Source organism: Rutilus rutilus (assembly GCF_951802725.1).
Source record: "Rutilus rutilus genome assembly, chromosome: 4".
Taxonomy (NCBI): Eukaryota; Metazoa; Chordata; class Actinopteri; order Cypriniformes; family Leuciscidae; genus Rutilus; species Rutilus rutilus.
In genome coordinates, this window is record NC_140212.1 from 44,200,214 (window position 1) to 44,215,584 (window position 15,371).

Here is a 15,371-nt window from a genome sequence, read left to right on the forward strand (position 1 = left end):
GTGGCAGGGCGGGGTTAGATCCCGCCCTAGTAAGTGTTGTCATCTAATTGATGGGCGTGAGCGCCTATTGGCGGCCGTCCCTGGCCTATTTAAGGTGGAGTTCAGGCCACCTGGGTATGCGTCATTGTTACGATCGCCTCTGTTTTTGTGCGCGCGCAGCTCTGCGGGAGCCAGGTTATGGCTGGGACTGGTGTGACCTTGCTTTTTGGTGTAGGCTGTCTTTCACCACAGCCCATGTGAATGATCGGATGGAGCAGCTGTACATTTGTGAGTTTCCTATCATGAACGAGGCTGTGAGAAACTGAGTTATCTGTGGGTCTAGCGATCGACTTCTGGTGCATCAATCTGCTCGTGAGCAGTTCGTCTCTGTGGACTGCGGGGCAAATGCTCCATAGACAACGTCGTTAAGACTGCACTGTTTGTTCTGCTGCCATTTATTCTACGGTGCGATCGTTTTTTTTGTTTTTTTTGTTTTTTAGAGCAGTGATAATGGTGAATCGTCATAATTAAATCTCCAGCAAAAGAAAGCAAAGCAGCAAGATGATCAGAGAGGAAGCAGTCTTGGCACTGGAGTTGCAAAATATGTCCACACATTTACTACAAGAGGAGAGGAACACATGGGAGGATAAACATTAGTAATGCAATAGAAAAATACAGATTTAATTGGATATATATTTGTAAAGTGCATGCAATAAATCATTTCACAAAGAAACGGGTCTTTTGAGGCAGTTCTGTTAGTAAATATTAGACAGACTGTTTGAATCACTCAAAGGACACAAATCCTTCACTAATTCAACTCACTGAATCTGTCAGAGATGCTCTGGAAACATTTTTGGATTTTTTTGCATCCCTATTTACAGTTATTACGTGAAACTCCTGTTCATCATATCACTGCCGTAACAGATTGCTGTTCTCGTCATAAGGCAATGCTCTGTTATGTTGGGATTTCCCTTAAACTAATTCTAGTTTAAACTAATGTTGTAGTCTTACCCCTCAGTGGGCCCTGGTGTAGCTGTAGTGCTAGGTGTAGTTGTAGATGGTGTAGTTGTAGATGGTGTAGTTGTAACTGTTGTAGTTGTAGAGATCGTCTGAGGTGTGGAAGGTGCTCTAAAAAAAAAAAAAAAAATACTGTTAGAGTTTTATCATCAGATGCATCAGTTTATCTCTGAACGCCTTCTCCAAATTATGCAAGTCATGCTTCACCTGCTTTTGTTGTTACGATTATTAGTTCAGAATAGCAGCGTAAGCTTCCAGCCTTACAGATGTGACTATATATACACAGTAGAGCATGTTCTCTCCTACATTATTTCTTAAATATAGTGATTATTTTTTAAAGTACTTTAATAAGAGAACAACAGAGGTTAAAAGGATATTCACCTTGAGGCACAGGGTCCCTGCCTCAGTGCACTTGCATCAGTAGAAATGTTGAAGTTCTTCACTGTTGCTTTAGGGCAGGGCAGAGAGTCTTCCTGAAGAAGCCCTGAGATATCTGGATTGGTACACAACATTTATAAAGTGACACACAATGGAAATATCATTCCTACCCAATCATCATTCTAATAACGCCAGTTTGCTTTTAATACTGCAGTTGAACTTGTTCTCTGTTACTTCACAAATCCTACCTTGCATGGAGAAGAGAAGTATGAGGTCACCACCCTTGACAAACTCTCTTCTAGCGAGATCATCTAATGTAAGGGTCACAAAATAGGCTGATCTACCCACAAATACAGACTCATCGTTGATGTTGTTTTGAAATCCAATATTTCGAGGATTGTCCCAGTAATAGCTGCCACCTGTTAGAACACAACATGGCTTATAAAATAACCCTAAAAGCTACAGATAATAACTTTGATTGTCATCTAAGTTAAATGATGCATATAAACACATGAAAATTACAGAGAGATAATCAGACTGCATTAAAGATCTAACCATAAAGAGTCAGATCAGGGTCAGTGGTGATGCTTTGCTCAAAGGACATGCGCTTCTGTATGTGTGGATTCTGGTCAAGTATCTGGACGGTTATTTGTCTCCATGGACAAGGCCACTGCAACTGCTCATCATATGCACCAGATAACATACCAACAGCTATTGAAAGTTGATTCCCTATATATAACTCAGCCACAAAGTGATAACCATCACTGGAATAATACAGTGGACTCAATAAAGATCCAACCCCACTGTCCAGAATCTTCTGAAAGTCCCTTATCTGCCATGTGAGGGGACACTCGGTCTCTGAAACATTGATATCATCCAGTGAGAATCCTCCACTGGAGTTTCCAGCTCCTTTACGGCCTTCAAACACAACTTGGAAAGATGTATTTGCGTTCAGTGGCACGTGATGCAGCTTCCAGTAATTACCAGGGGTTTCTGCAAGAAATGAAGCGGTCAGTAACACTGAAACACAGGCCTATATGAGTAAAGTTCTGCAGGAAGAGACGGACCTGTGATCTGATCCATAAGTCTGAGAGTTCCTCTGCTGTCTGCTTCATCCTGGTACTCTCGGATCCAGATGTTGAGCTGGTCAGACTCATTCCCGCTGTGATAGTAGTAGAACTGCAGGCACTGGACTTTGCAGTCTCTTGTAGGGGTCAGTGTCTTGCTCTCCAATCTGGCTGCGTCCCCCTGGCTTCTGCCCTCAGTGCTGAAGTGCATGAAGAAAGACGTCCCTGCAGGCATGAGAACAGGAGTGTGTGGTTTGGGGAACTGGGAGGTACAGTGACTGCAACTGTGGATGGAAGTGAAGTGATCTCACCATTCTCCTCTTTGCCCAAGTAGCTGTGGTCAGTCACATTGATGCCACTCACTGACTTCACTCTCTGCCAGCCATAATCAGCAGCAGAACAGACACTCATCTGACACAGAGATTCATCATCAAAACTACAGTGGTCAAGGAAAGAGATGGAGGAATCTGCAATGCAAACAAACACTGAGACTAAATCAATTCACTACCATTTCAATTCATCTTAATGGTCCTTGGTCCCCTAACAAAAAAGAAGTATAATTCAAGTTCATTTTATTAAGTATACTTTGTGTAAAATTACATGTCTAGTATCTGTAAAGCCGCATTCTTCCATCTTAAAAAATATCTAAATTACGTCATATGCTCTCAATGATAAATGCGAAACAGTTAGTTTCATCCAGGGTACCCCCAGGATCCTCCAACTCAAATTCAAGGCTTATTAAGACCTTTTTAATACCATTTCAAATTAAATCAATGCCAACTTCGTACCAATTCCGACAGAAGTATGAAGGGAAAATGTCAAATCTGTATACATTTTAAACCCTAAAAAATAATATGTACAAGTAGGCTACTTGAATTAAATAAAACATTTTATTTAAATTATCAGTCATATTTAATACATACGCAATTTTTGATTTAGTCTTAGTCTTCATCTTCAGATGAAAATGCTTATTGGTCTTAGTCACATTTGAGTCATTCTGCCTTTCATAGTTTTAGTTGACAAAATGTGTTTGCATTTTTTGTCAACTTTTAGTCATTACTTTTAGTCAAACTGCAGTTACTTTAATTTTGATAGCTATTTTATATATAGTCTTTAGACAAAAAATGTCATAATTATTCTCTCTAGGTCAATTCAATTAAGCTTTTGAGAAATTAAAATTAAGGTAACAGGCTGTATTGACATTGCACTCTTTAGCAGTAGCACTTGTGCAATTCTATCCCTTTTCCTTTGTTCTCCAATTTTTTAGAGTGCCGTAGATTTTGTTGCAAAATAGAGCAATAAGTATGAAGGTAAAATAGTAGCAAACCTTGAGAGCACGTAGATGTGAATTTGAGAACTTGTACAATAAATATTCGTACTTGTACATGAACATTTACACTCACAGCTCCAATGTGAAAACCTGTCAAATAAAAATCTGAAGTTGAATGTTGAAATTTGCACTCGCAGACAATAGTCACAAACCTGTATTCTGAATCTGAAGCTGCAGACAAGTAGACACAAATGTGTAAAATGCCATTCACAGAAATACAACCACAGACACAAACTTGTAATATATATATTGCGTTTAATCTTACGTTCACATTCGCAGTACAACCTCAATTAGGCACTTGCAACTTCTCAAATCTGTCACTGCAATTTCAAATTTCGCGCCTTGACTTTTGCTACTCTTTTCCGATATATCAGGTGCAAAACTAACTTGTGCACTTGAAACTCAGAGGCGGTGAGAGAGAAAGGGGGGCGGGAGGAGGGGGGGGTCAAAGGAGCCGTTTTATTGGTTGGCACCTAGCCAATGAAATGGGACTTCGATGATGTCACGAAACCTGCGTGCACTGAAACGCTAACATGGCTTAATGCATTAGACTGATATTAAAAGAAATAAACGATATGATCAAACTAATAATGCATACTACAGAAAAGCAGATGAGCACAGAATATGAACGCAACACGTTTAATTGAGACATGATGTTTTATAAACAAAGTTCGGGAGGAGCACGTTCAAATAATCAATCAATCAACCAATCTATCAATCATCTCATCAAACAATTACCATGTCTACCCTATCAGCATGAGAGGAAGCATATATATATATTCACTGTCAACTCACCTAACTTCGTTGACAGTTTCAGCATCCCTCCACCACCCCGACTCCTCACCCTTGGCTTGTTCTTTCACAGCCAGGAATACGGGGGGGAGTACTCTGGGTTCGGGCCGAATACCGAGCCCGGAGCCCTCTCCTCGGACAGCACGCCAAATACGCATTTATTCTATCTGACTTATTTGTAAGTGTGAACTAGTGAATGTGGTATTAAAAGACCAAACTCAGGAAACACCATACAAATAAAGCATACAGAAAAGCAACTGATCACAGAATATGAACGCAACGCGTTTAATTGTACATTTTTCTCCCATAGAAAACGCTTAATGAGGCTTAATGGACCAACAGTTATAAAAAAAATAAATAAAATAAAATAAAAAACACATAATTCGTTACATTATAATAAAACACAGGCAGCAAGTTTATTTGCACTGAACACACATTTGCTTTCTTTCGTCATATTCTGTGCTCATCTGCTTTTCTGTAGTATGCATTATTAGCATTGAGTTTACTGAGTTTGATCATATCGTTCATTTCTTTTAATATCAGTCAATAAGCCATGTTAGCGTTTCAGTGCGCGCGGGTTTCGTGACATCATCGAAGTCCCATTTCATTGGCTAGGTGCCAACCAATAAAACGGCTCCTTTGAATGCGTTTTAATGACAAAAACTTTACAAACGTCTTGAAATACATCATCTGAACAATGTTTCGAGGTGTGGTAACTGTAGTATAAGCGGAATAATTGACTTCAGGCCGTTGAATTATTAGAAAAATAATTATAATATATAAAAACTCCGCTTCGCGTCGTGACCGCATTACCACCTCGGGTGTGCATTATTTTTCTAATAATTCAACGGCCTGAAGTCAATTATTCCGCTTATACTACAGTTACCACACTTCGAAACATTGTTCAGATGATGTATTTCAAGACGTTTGTAAAGTTTTTGTCATTAAAACGCTCTTGTATGTAGGACTAATTTCTTACGCATCTAATCCCATATGCCTCCGTTGCTAATTCCAAAAAGTAATTTTAGAGTTAGTAACGGAGGTTTGAGCCACTGATAGCAGACTAATGCTGGGGACACACGACTAGCTGACACATTCTCTGACTGTTTTCATCGACTGCAGCAGATTTTAAACACCGACTTTGAGCGAGCGTGCATAGTTGTGGCCAGATACTACTGAAAAGACCGGGTAGAAAACATGTTCTTTTAAAGGGGTCATATAATGGTAGATACACTTTTTACAAGTTGATTGTACTGAAATGTGTGTTGGCAGTGCCTGTACACAACCATCATAAAATGATAAAAATCCATCCAGTGTTTTTTTTTTAATCTTCTTATATGTTTTCCCCTGTCTCTAATCAAGCCGTTCGACTGTGTGACGTCACACGGTCGGACGCCCCTCCCACAATGGTCGATTGACAGCCGCAGTTCAAACACAGACTCCGCCCTCGCTCGTGAGCGAGCTGTCAATCATAGTCCGCGCGTCTCGCTGGAGCACTGTCTCTGACTGTCTGTGAGCAGAATGGCGTCTAAGCGATTGTGGTGTTCTGTTCTTGTGTGTCATAAAGAACACGGCAGTTATTTTGATGTTCCTAAATCCGAACCGCTGAAGACGCAGTGGCTGAGTTTTGTTTTCGATGGGAATATTCCCCACGATCAACGTCAATGCTTTCATGTGTGCGCGAATCATTTCACACACTAGACTGCTTTACAAACAAGGTCAGTATAAAGCTGGTTTTGCTAAAAGCTGCTTCTGGAAAAAGGATCCGTACCAACTATTCGTGTTGCTGCACCTCCAGAAGAACTGAAGTGAGTGAAACGTTTTATTAACCTTTATATTAATCTTTGCAAATCGCTTGCTGCACGCTTCACGATGAATGCAGCTATTTTTACACTCAGGGTACATTACGGCATGTTTTCTATGTACGACGTTCTCAATATAATTCATAATCCCACGTTTATAATGAACAACGCGTTATGGTTTTTGTGTTATTATTAAAAACGGTGTATGCACAGAACAGAGGGGCGGGGTGAGCAAAGCTCATTATCATTTAAAGACACATGCACTGAAACGGCGTGCTGAAAACAGAGCTGTTTTTGACCAGGTAAAATGAGTGTTTTCTTACAATACTAATGAGAATTTTTAATAAAAGTATATTACAAACTTTTAATTTAGACCATAAAGAAGCATATTAGCTTGTACAAAAATGGCATTATATGACCCCTTTAACAGAAAAGCTCTGATTAGTAACCATCGTAACGGGTGCGCATTAGTAACAGTTAATTTTGTTACGGTACGAACTTAATCATAGAAAAGGCAAAAAAAATCTAAGACCTTTGTAACGAAATCCAAGACTTTGTATACCAAATTCAAGGCTTTTAAGGCCTTAATTTGAGATTATTAAATGTAAGACTTTTTCAATGCTGTACCCTGTTCATCACAATGGTCCTTGGTCTATCTGGCTTCAAATATTGGTCCGGTGAGATATCCAGCAACCGCAAATTCATTTAAGTCTTACACAGAATCCACAAATTAAAACCAAACATTAAAGGCCACAAAGGAAAACTGTCAAATACTCACTGCATTTATAGAGTTTGTTGAGCTCAAGCGCATCATATTCACTCATTTCCATTAGTTGTCCGATCACATCTTGAAACTCTGGATTGTTGGTAATGATCGTGGATCCATCACCGTTGCTGAAGGCATTTTTATCAAAATGCATCACAGAGTGATAATCATATGGGGTGCCATCGGTGCCGGACACGTTCTCACTGGATTTATTGAAATAACTCTCATACCCTGAACATAAAGACTATTGCAGTTATTAAAGTGATTGTTCAAAAGGAATGGCTTATTTTCTGTAAGTTCTCTTTAGTAATATTGACACCCAGTATATAAAGCAAATTAAAACAATGTTAAAAATGTATAATAAAACGACATGGCAACCTTTGATGATGTTTTGATATCTGATTGTCACATAATCATCTCTGTCATATCGTGTCTGCTCATGGTAGAATCCCAGTGCATGGAGAAACTCATGCTCAACAATGGCTTTTATTCCACAGCCATTCCCAATGGAAAGAGTCTGGCCTCCAGGAGATGTGCGTCCGATATATGACCAACACCTGCAAAATAAGTCATTCACACAACACACAGTCGGATAAAGCTACCAGTCTAATTATGTTGTCAAATTATGAGTGTCCAAACTTTTGACTGGTAAATAATAAACTCAGATATTTGACTCTACAGATTCAGTCTAGCACAGGCTACATCAGAACAGTCTGTAATATATTCCTAACCCTTCACGACTCTCCACAGAGATGTAAAACTCTTCTGCTGCTCTGGGCTTAAAGTCAATACATGATTTCAGTCTGAACTGCTCAAAGGCTCTCAAAATGACTCCTCTGTAGTTCATACCTATAAACACAAACAAAACTGAGTGTAAAATTATATAAAGGTTACATTAAATATTTCAAAGTTGAATGAAGAGTAAGTGAGGAATCTGAAATCTTACTGAGATTTACACTCAGCTCATAGGGGACGGGAATATCCCACCAGGACTGATTCCCTGGACTGGCGCTCGCTTGCCTAGGCTTTAAAGAAGATCATTTCAAGTATCCGGATTTCATTTATATAGACTTCCCTTCATTTATATAAATACAGACTTACCTTCATGATGTCTCCTTCTGTGAGATTTAAACCTAATACCACAAGAGTGTTCACAGTAAATATGTTTGAATAAAGCATTAGTAAAAGTAATAACTTATCAACAAAAATAGATAAAAGTGATCTTACTGCTTATAAAAATGTATTTGGGGTCTTGAAATGCTATTATGGTTTTACCTTCGTTTATATCCGGAATGCTCTTCCATTTCTCAGAAATTTCTTGGAGAAAATTATATTGAAGTCAACAAAAGACACAGAGGGAATGAGCATCGTGTGCATTGAGTGCTGGACAAAATGTAACTTTAGTGAAACATTTTGAAAGTAAGACGATAGATGAGCAATCACATCATCAGGCGGTAATGAGCAGTTAAAACAGGATATTTCATCCTGGAAACATATTATAATAACTTTACAACAGATGAATGTGACTGTACTGTACTTACCAGGAAGGACCTGAGAACATGAGATATAACAAGAAGACAAAGAAAAATAGATTTAGCCTTAAAAATAAACAGCTGTATATTGCTTTAACAATGACAATGTGGACAATGACTGTCCACTATCCAACTTACATCTGATGCTTGACCAAGAGCCAAAGCCAAGCTCAGCAGAAGAAAAGCACATACATGCATTGTCACTGGAAATCATAATGAGCACATTTGATTGATAAAGTTTCATCTTGTCACTTATTAACCCGCAAGCTATTTAAGTTAAATGTAACAATACATATATTTAATATTAATCAATGATTAGAAGACCATTAACTCTGGAAACTAAAAGAGGGATACATACCAGATTGCAGTCGGTAATGAGACTTTATGAGTTCAAATGTGAAGCAAGAGTCTTTTAAAGAGCAATGCCTAAAACCACCCTGAAACTGACTGGAAAAACCAGCTAGATTGCTAAATTAACATAACAGAAGTGGCAGATTGTTTGCTCATTTTGGACTTTACTTAAAGATTTCAGACTCCATCATTGATGTTTAATATTTTGACATTTGGCTGTTGTAAAATCACTAAACCACAGCTTCACAGGGCTTGTTTTTTGTTAGTTTGTTTACGCATTTGGCAGATGCTTTAATGCAACATGATTTACATTGCTTTATGCTTATAATCAGGGTTGGGAAGGTTACTTTTAAAATGTAAAATGTCTGAATCCACTTTTGCTAACAACACAAAAAAGTGGTCGGCGCACTCAGCACAGCGTCGCAATATGAGAAACAACCGAGAGAAATATATGTCTACTCCGTCAGATTTAACGTTTGAACTGTGTGTATAATCTCGTGCACGGTAGAGAAAGCTGCTTACATGTACAAAAGTAACCATGAGGTGCAGTCTGTAAGTGGTTTCTCCCGCCTCCTGCTCCTCAGACTGGACGGCGCTCACACGGATGGCCAGTTTGAGCACACGCAACAGGAACAAGCGCAATGGACAATGATAATCCATCACAGACCAAACCAATAACAAATATTCCAGCCTGGAAACACACATTTCAAAGTAAAATTACTGGCTGTAGAAGTGTTTTTCAGAGAAACGAGTATGTGAGCTAGCATGTTTCCTCAATACATGCTAACATATTATGGTATTTTTATGCTTTAGTAGAGGGAAAAGGTTACATACAGCACCTTTAAATGTAAACACAGCTTTTGAGTCTTTATCAGCTTTTCCATATGTGGCAACGTGATGGTTACTCTCAGGGTTTGTCAAGAAAAAGTTTAAATTTACACCAGGGAGAGAATTACAGATACCGGCAACCCACCCCCAGAGGGCAGACTTGAAAAGCTACACCTCTAAAGAGACCCGACTACGCCACCCCGGAGGCCAATCTACCGGGGAATCACCTTTTCTAAGAATCACTGAAAAACACAGCAAACAAATGGTCATCCAAACCATTGGAGGCCTCGGAGAGAGTGTGTACTCCACACAGTGCTGAATCTGCAGCAAGCCAAGCTAGCGTTCAGCTGATATTCACAATGTCTAGCGCTGAAACAAACACACTGGTAGTAGCATAAAGCAAGTCCAGCACAGCAGCACGCTAATATAGTTCACAGACGCTACACAGCCGATCTGGATCTGGCCGTAACGAGACAGTCTGCAGCCCAATGTTGAACGAGGAACAGTTTAAATAAGTAATGTGACCGTCAGCATACGAGAATACAGCCGCCAAAGCCCTGACGAGAAACCCACTGCACCATCTCTCCCTCTATGTCTTTAACTGAAAGACAAGGACTCAGAATGACCAATCCAGCCCATAAGTAGTACAACAAGGTTAGGTTTTGCCTAAGGTGTCTGGAACCACATATGTACTCGTCGTCACGGCCCTGAAGCGCTAATCAGCCTTTCAAATGTCAACCGACCGCTGGGCCGTCTCTCATTCTTCATCGAGCAAGGATACGAGAGAATTGCGTTTAGTTTACCTCAGCGAAATAAGATACGTAATTATTCAAACACAACCTACAACTTCCTTGTCTAATGTGATATTTATTTGTTCTGTCTAACTGAAGGGACAGAATAACGTTAGCTGATAATTCATGGAGTTTGCGATCTTGTGTGCGATTTCTTTTAGTATTCATCAATTAATCCTTACCGTTAGGAAAAGTGTTGAACATCTTCTGGTCAGGTATGACAAATTTTTTAACCTTTTGCCAAAGTTCTAAGCTATAATGAAGCCAAAATAAGTTGTAGGTTGTGTTTTAAATAATTGCGTATCTGATTTAGCTGGGGTAAATTAAACGCAATACTCAAGTATTCTTGCTCGATGAAGAATGAGACGGGCCAACGGACGGTTGCGCTTCAGGGCAGTGACGAGTACATATGTCGTCCAGTGGTTGTCCAGACACCCTCGGCACAACCTTAAGCAATGGCCCTGAACGGTGGTTTGATGTCAACACTGTGACAACACTGTAACAACCTTCGGCACACAACGTATAGTTATAGCAACCTTTTGGCCATGTTGATAAAACGTTGTTTGAAGGTTTGGTACTTTGTGCCAACATTCTGTGTTTGCTGGGTTATTTCTTTCATATGGTACATGTACAAAGGTTGTTAAAGCCCTTTAGTTGGGCACTTGACAATTGACTAAAGTTGAATTAATTCTTCTTCAGCAATTGTTGAAAGTGCATGTAATCACTAAAGTCTAGAATATTTCAAGCTCCTGACTGCAATGATGTACCTTTTACTATGTGCACTTTTGGAGTCAGGGACTGACAGCTGGATTTTGACACATGTGAGTTCCCAAATGAGCAAGTCATTAAAAACAGCAACTTTCAGTTGATATTAACTGTCCCATTGAAATAGCTCTTCTCATAACCCATTATTGAACAAACTGTTTATGATTATGTTTTTATTTGCCATTTTTCTTGGTTTTCATAGCTCTAAATGTTTTTGTTTTGCAATGTACTCTTTCTAACTGATTTGGTAACACTTTACGGTAAGGGTACATGAATTATCATGAATTCATATATAAATTCATGCATGAAATATGCATTCATTCATGCATTAATATCTCATGAATCATCAGGAACTAACACGAGTTCAACGTTTTTCATTCATGACTTCATGGATGAACAACACCTTAATTAATGTCTTAATTAAAACATTAACTAAGATGAGTACATCATCATGAATTATGATTTATTACTCATGATCATGATGTTTTCTTTGTTTACAAAAAAAAGATTGGTCTTTACCACCCATTGTGGATAAAGCTATGGTGACGGTACATGAATCATCATTAATTCATGCATAAAAAAGCATTAATTCATGCATGCAAGACTACTCTTCGAATTATTAAAGGAATGTACAAAAATCCACATTACCTAATGCATACATACAGGCTAGAACCGTATATCAATTAATGTGAGAACTGTTTTCCTGAAATAGCCTGCAGGTAAGTGGACAGACCCCAAAATTGGCCAATCACAGCACATAACATACAAATTCTGTTGGCATTCAAATACAGTAGTCATCATTAACTAAGCATTATCTATCAATGACTTCATCATGTGTGTGGCCCCTCAACTAAAGTGGTGACTCGGTCCTTTGAAACACTGATGAACAATGTGTTTTCATTATGATCTGAGTTATCCAGCATGTTCATGTCTTCTTCATAGCCTGCAGGTAAATGGACAGACCCCAAACCTACTGGGGTAGGTTGTAACACATACTGGGGTAAGTTGTAACAGGTAGACAAAATGCACAAAAACTAATGGTTTTTATTAACAACATTTTTATTTTAAATGAATGGCTGCAACAATAAAATATGTGTGAATATGGGGAGTGTATGTGCATATTTTGTGTGTTCTTCTCATCCCAGGTTTGTGGATGCTGTATGTTGAATTCCACCGCGATTAGATAGGCAAACTGCATCTTGATTTAAGAATTTTTTGATATTTGGACTGGAAACAAATTTGTAAAGCGAAATATAATGGATTGAAAATTGCCTGTCGAATATTAAAGGTTGTATTTTTAAACAGAATGAACATTTTGAAAGTGAAATCTGAAAGGTGAATATGGATTATTGAATTTTTTCATAATGAAAATGTGTGCGTGAAATGTTTTGAATTGCAATATTCATAACTTAAATATATATATATAAAAAAAAATTCAAACCAAAAAAATACAATGCATTAAAATGCAAGCATGGTTAATGCAATATATATATATATATATATATATATATATATATATATATATATATATATATATATATATATATATATATATCAGTTAGTGCAATTCAACAAGCTTTTTTGTTTCAAAAACATTTGGCATTGCTTTACTTCCATATTGCCTGTTACAGTTTACAGTAATGTTTAAATAAATGGGATTCAAATTCAAAGTAATCACTTTGGTAATCTAAAATACTTTTTGGATGTAACTGTAATTAGATTACCACCCCTTTAAAATATAACTGTAATGAAATTCAGTTACTCATATTTTGCAGTTATTTTACAGTTACTCCCCAACCCTGCTTATAATATAATATATTTCTGCCTCATACTGTGATCAGATCGCACTCGCTGGTGTCTGAAAGTGAGTTTTGAGCTGAGAACATGGTTTGAAACTCCAAAGTTCTGTCATGAAACTCTAGATGGCACAGAATTTGAAATTGAACATCTAAGATGAGTGAACATTCTTTTACTCCTTATGACTGTGCATTATTGTGTGGTCTGCCTTTCAATCTTTAAATGAGCAAGAGTACACGTTTTAGAAGCAAGCGTCAGGCAGGAGTAAAGCATAAGCAGCAGCGAATACATGATTGTGTTTATGCAGCAGCAGCAATCGGTTTATGTTAAGTTTCATAAAAAAAGCTGAGAAAATAAAAATTTTGTCAGACTACTGTGGAATATCAAATTTAATTTACTCTTTAATGCACGTCAGCTTTAAGTCAGCTGTCTAAACATTGTAATAGTCAGGGGTTTTGTTAGTCTTTGATCTTCCAACTAAGAGTTGAACTGTGTGTGAATGTTACATAGTCTTAGTTCTCGTGACCATTTGTGTTTATACCATTTGGCGAAGTCAGTTGGGGGCAATTGCCTCTATTGTCTTTAAATTATTAGATTTAGTGGTCATCCCTAACTAAGGCTGTGTGCATGGTCAGCACCATTAAGGACAGCCCACTGAAATTCCCATAAGAAAACCATGTAAAGTTAAGTTAGTCAGACTGTTTGGAAGAACTGCAGAAACGTCCTCAATAAAGAATAGCTTCTTGAACGTGATCCCAAACGTCTCCTGGTTTTGCTGAAAAAGTTTACAACACTACATCCAGATAAGATTCAGAACGATGATCAAAACATAGATGGAGCGCATCGAGTCCATCAACACCCCCAAAGCTTCAGGGTCCTATAGCTCGTCCTGGGTCGACATTTCATTCAGTAACATTGCAATTGTTTTGATTGATACTGTTAAATGTTGACGTTCACATTATTTGACATACGCATATGATTACAAATGATATCGCACTTGTTTCTACATTATCTTCAGCTTTGTTTTGATCTGGATATTCTGTACTCTTCAGAAGATGTGTCATAGCACCCCCTAGCATATAACATTGTAAACACGGAAAGCCGGAAAATTCCATCAATGGCGGGGAATTTTTTAAAAGCGATTACAGTTTTTCTCGATTGCTTAAACACATTTCTTGAAACTATGCCTCGAATTCTCAAAACTATAAACACAAATCCATAACGTCTCACCCAATTCCCCAAACATCATATTTTCAGGTCAAAATGAAGCTCTACACTCAAAACCATTCACTCTTGCTGAAAAACCAAACTTTGCCCTCAAACAGGACACTGGTGCAATAAATTTAAAACAACATTTCCAAAACTGGTAAGTTATGTTGCTTGTGGTTCCCCCCTCACAAACCTTTTCACATGATGAACACAAAAGACACAACCAGTGGATAAATTGGCACATTTTTATTCATACACAGAAAACACACACACACAAACATTTTTTTTTCCTGTTTTACTCTTTTTTTTTTAACTCTTTTTTTTTTAATATTTATATTTTATATATTTTTTTTATATTTACTTACAGTAAGATGTGTGTGACCAACATATGACAGTAAAAGAGCACACACAAACCTTATTCTAATATGGAATTCAAATTGTATTGGAATGGTAAAGAGTGTTGGTCGTGACAGGAGAGCCTCCACTCAAGGAGACAATATGATGAACATGTCTAAGAATGTTCCACATATGGTTGAAATACCATCATTGGCCTAGAGAGGTAACATTCTGGAGTCAAGACTATAAAGGAGAAAGGATGCCCTCCCTTCACTGTCACACTCTGCAGCCACTCTGTGTGACTATACGACTGCTGGCCTTTTCTTGCAAGAAAATACACCTCATCAAAGACTATTGGAAATGTTTGTCTCTTATTCAGTGATAGAATTTTGTTTGCCACCACACACCTCCCTGAAGGTTCTCGAGGCGACGGTAAAGCAACTCAAATTTGGCCTTACTCATAGCCGAGCCTCCCTCATAGTCATTGACAAAGACATGGGCAACTAGAGTGGCTTGAATTTCATCTGAGACTGCTTGTCTTCTTGTCCTTGCCCTTCCTCCTCCTCATTCTTATCCCTCTTCCTTCATGTCTTTCTGGATCCATTGTTCCAAAACGCAATAAAATGATTTG

At 38.2% G+C, this 15,371-nt stretch overlaps 2 protein-coding genes across 2 annotated transcripts; both read right to left on the reverse strand.

The window, feature by feature from the left end:
- Window positions 1-385: 385 nt before the first annotated feature.
- LOC311289845 (meprin A subunit beta-like) lies at window positions 386-7,356 on the reverse strand. The gene is made up of 8 exons (XM_084408091.1): window positions 7,144-7,356; window positions 2,753-2,908; window positions 2,442-2,666; window positions 1,930-2,367; window positions 1,623-1,793; window positions 1,378-1,489; window positions 991-1,107; window positions 386-597 (listed from the first exon to the last, which is right to left on the reverse strand). Exons 1-8 carry the CDS (start codon window positions 7,283-7,285, stop codon window positions 507-509), a joined length of 1,452 nt encoding a protein of 483 aa, XP_084264217.1. The 5' UTR covers window positions 7,286-7,356; the 3' UTR covers window positions 386-506.
- A 58-nt stretch (window positions 7,357-7,414) lies between these two features.
- Window positions 7,415-9,674, reverse strand: LOC311289846 (meprin A subunit beta-like; the record flags this gene model as incomplete). Its single annotated transcript, XM_084408092.1, has 4 exons — window positions 7,415-7,688; window positions 7,863-7,980; window positions 8,673-8,682; window positions 9,537-9,674. 4 exons carry the CDS (start codon window positions 9,672-9,674, stop codon window positions 7,415-7,417), a joined length of 540 nt encoding a protein of 179 aa, XP_084264218.1.
- Window positions 9,675-15,371: the final 5,697 nt, after the last annotated feature.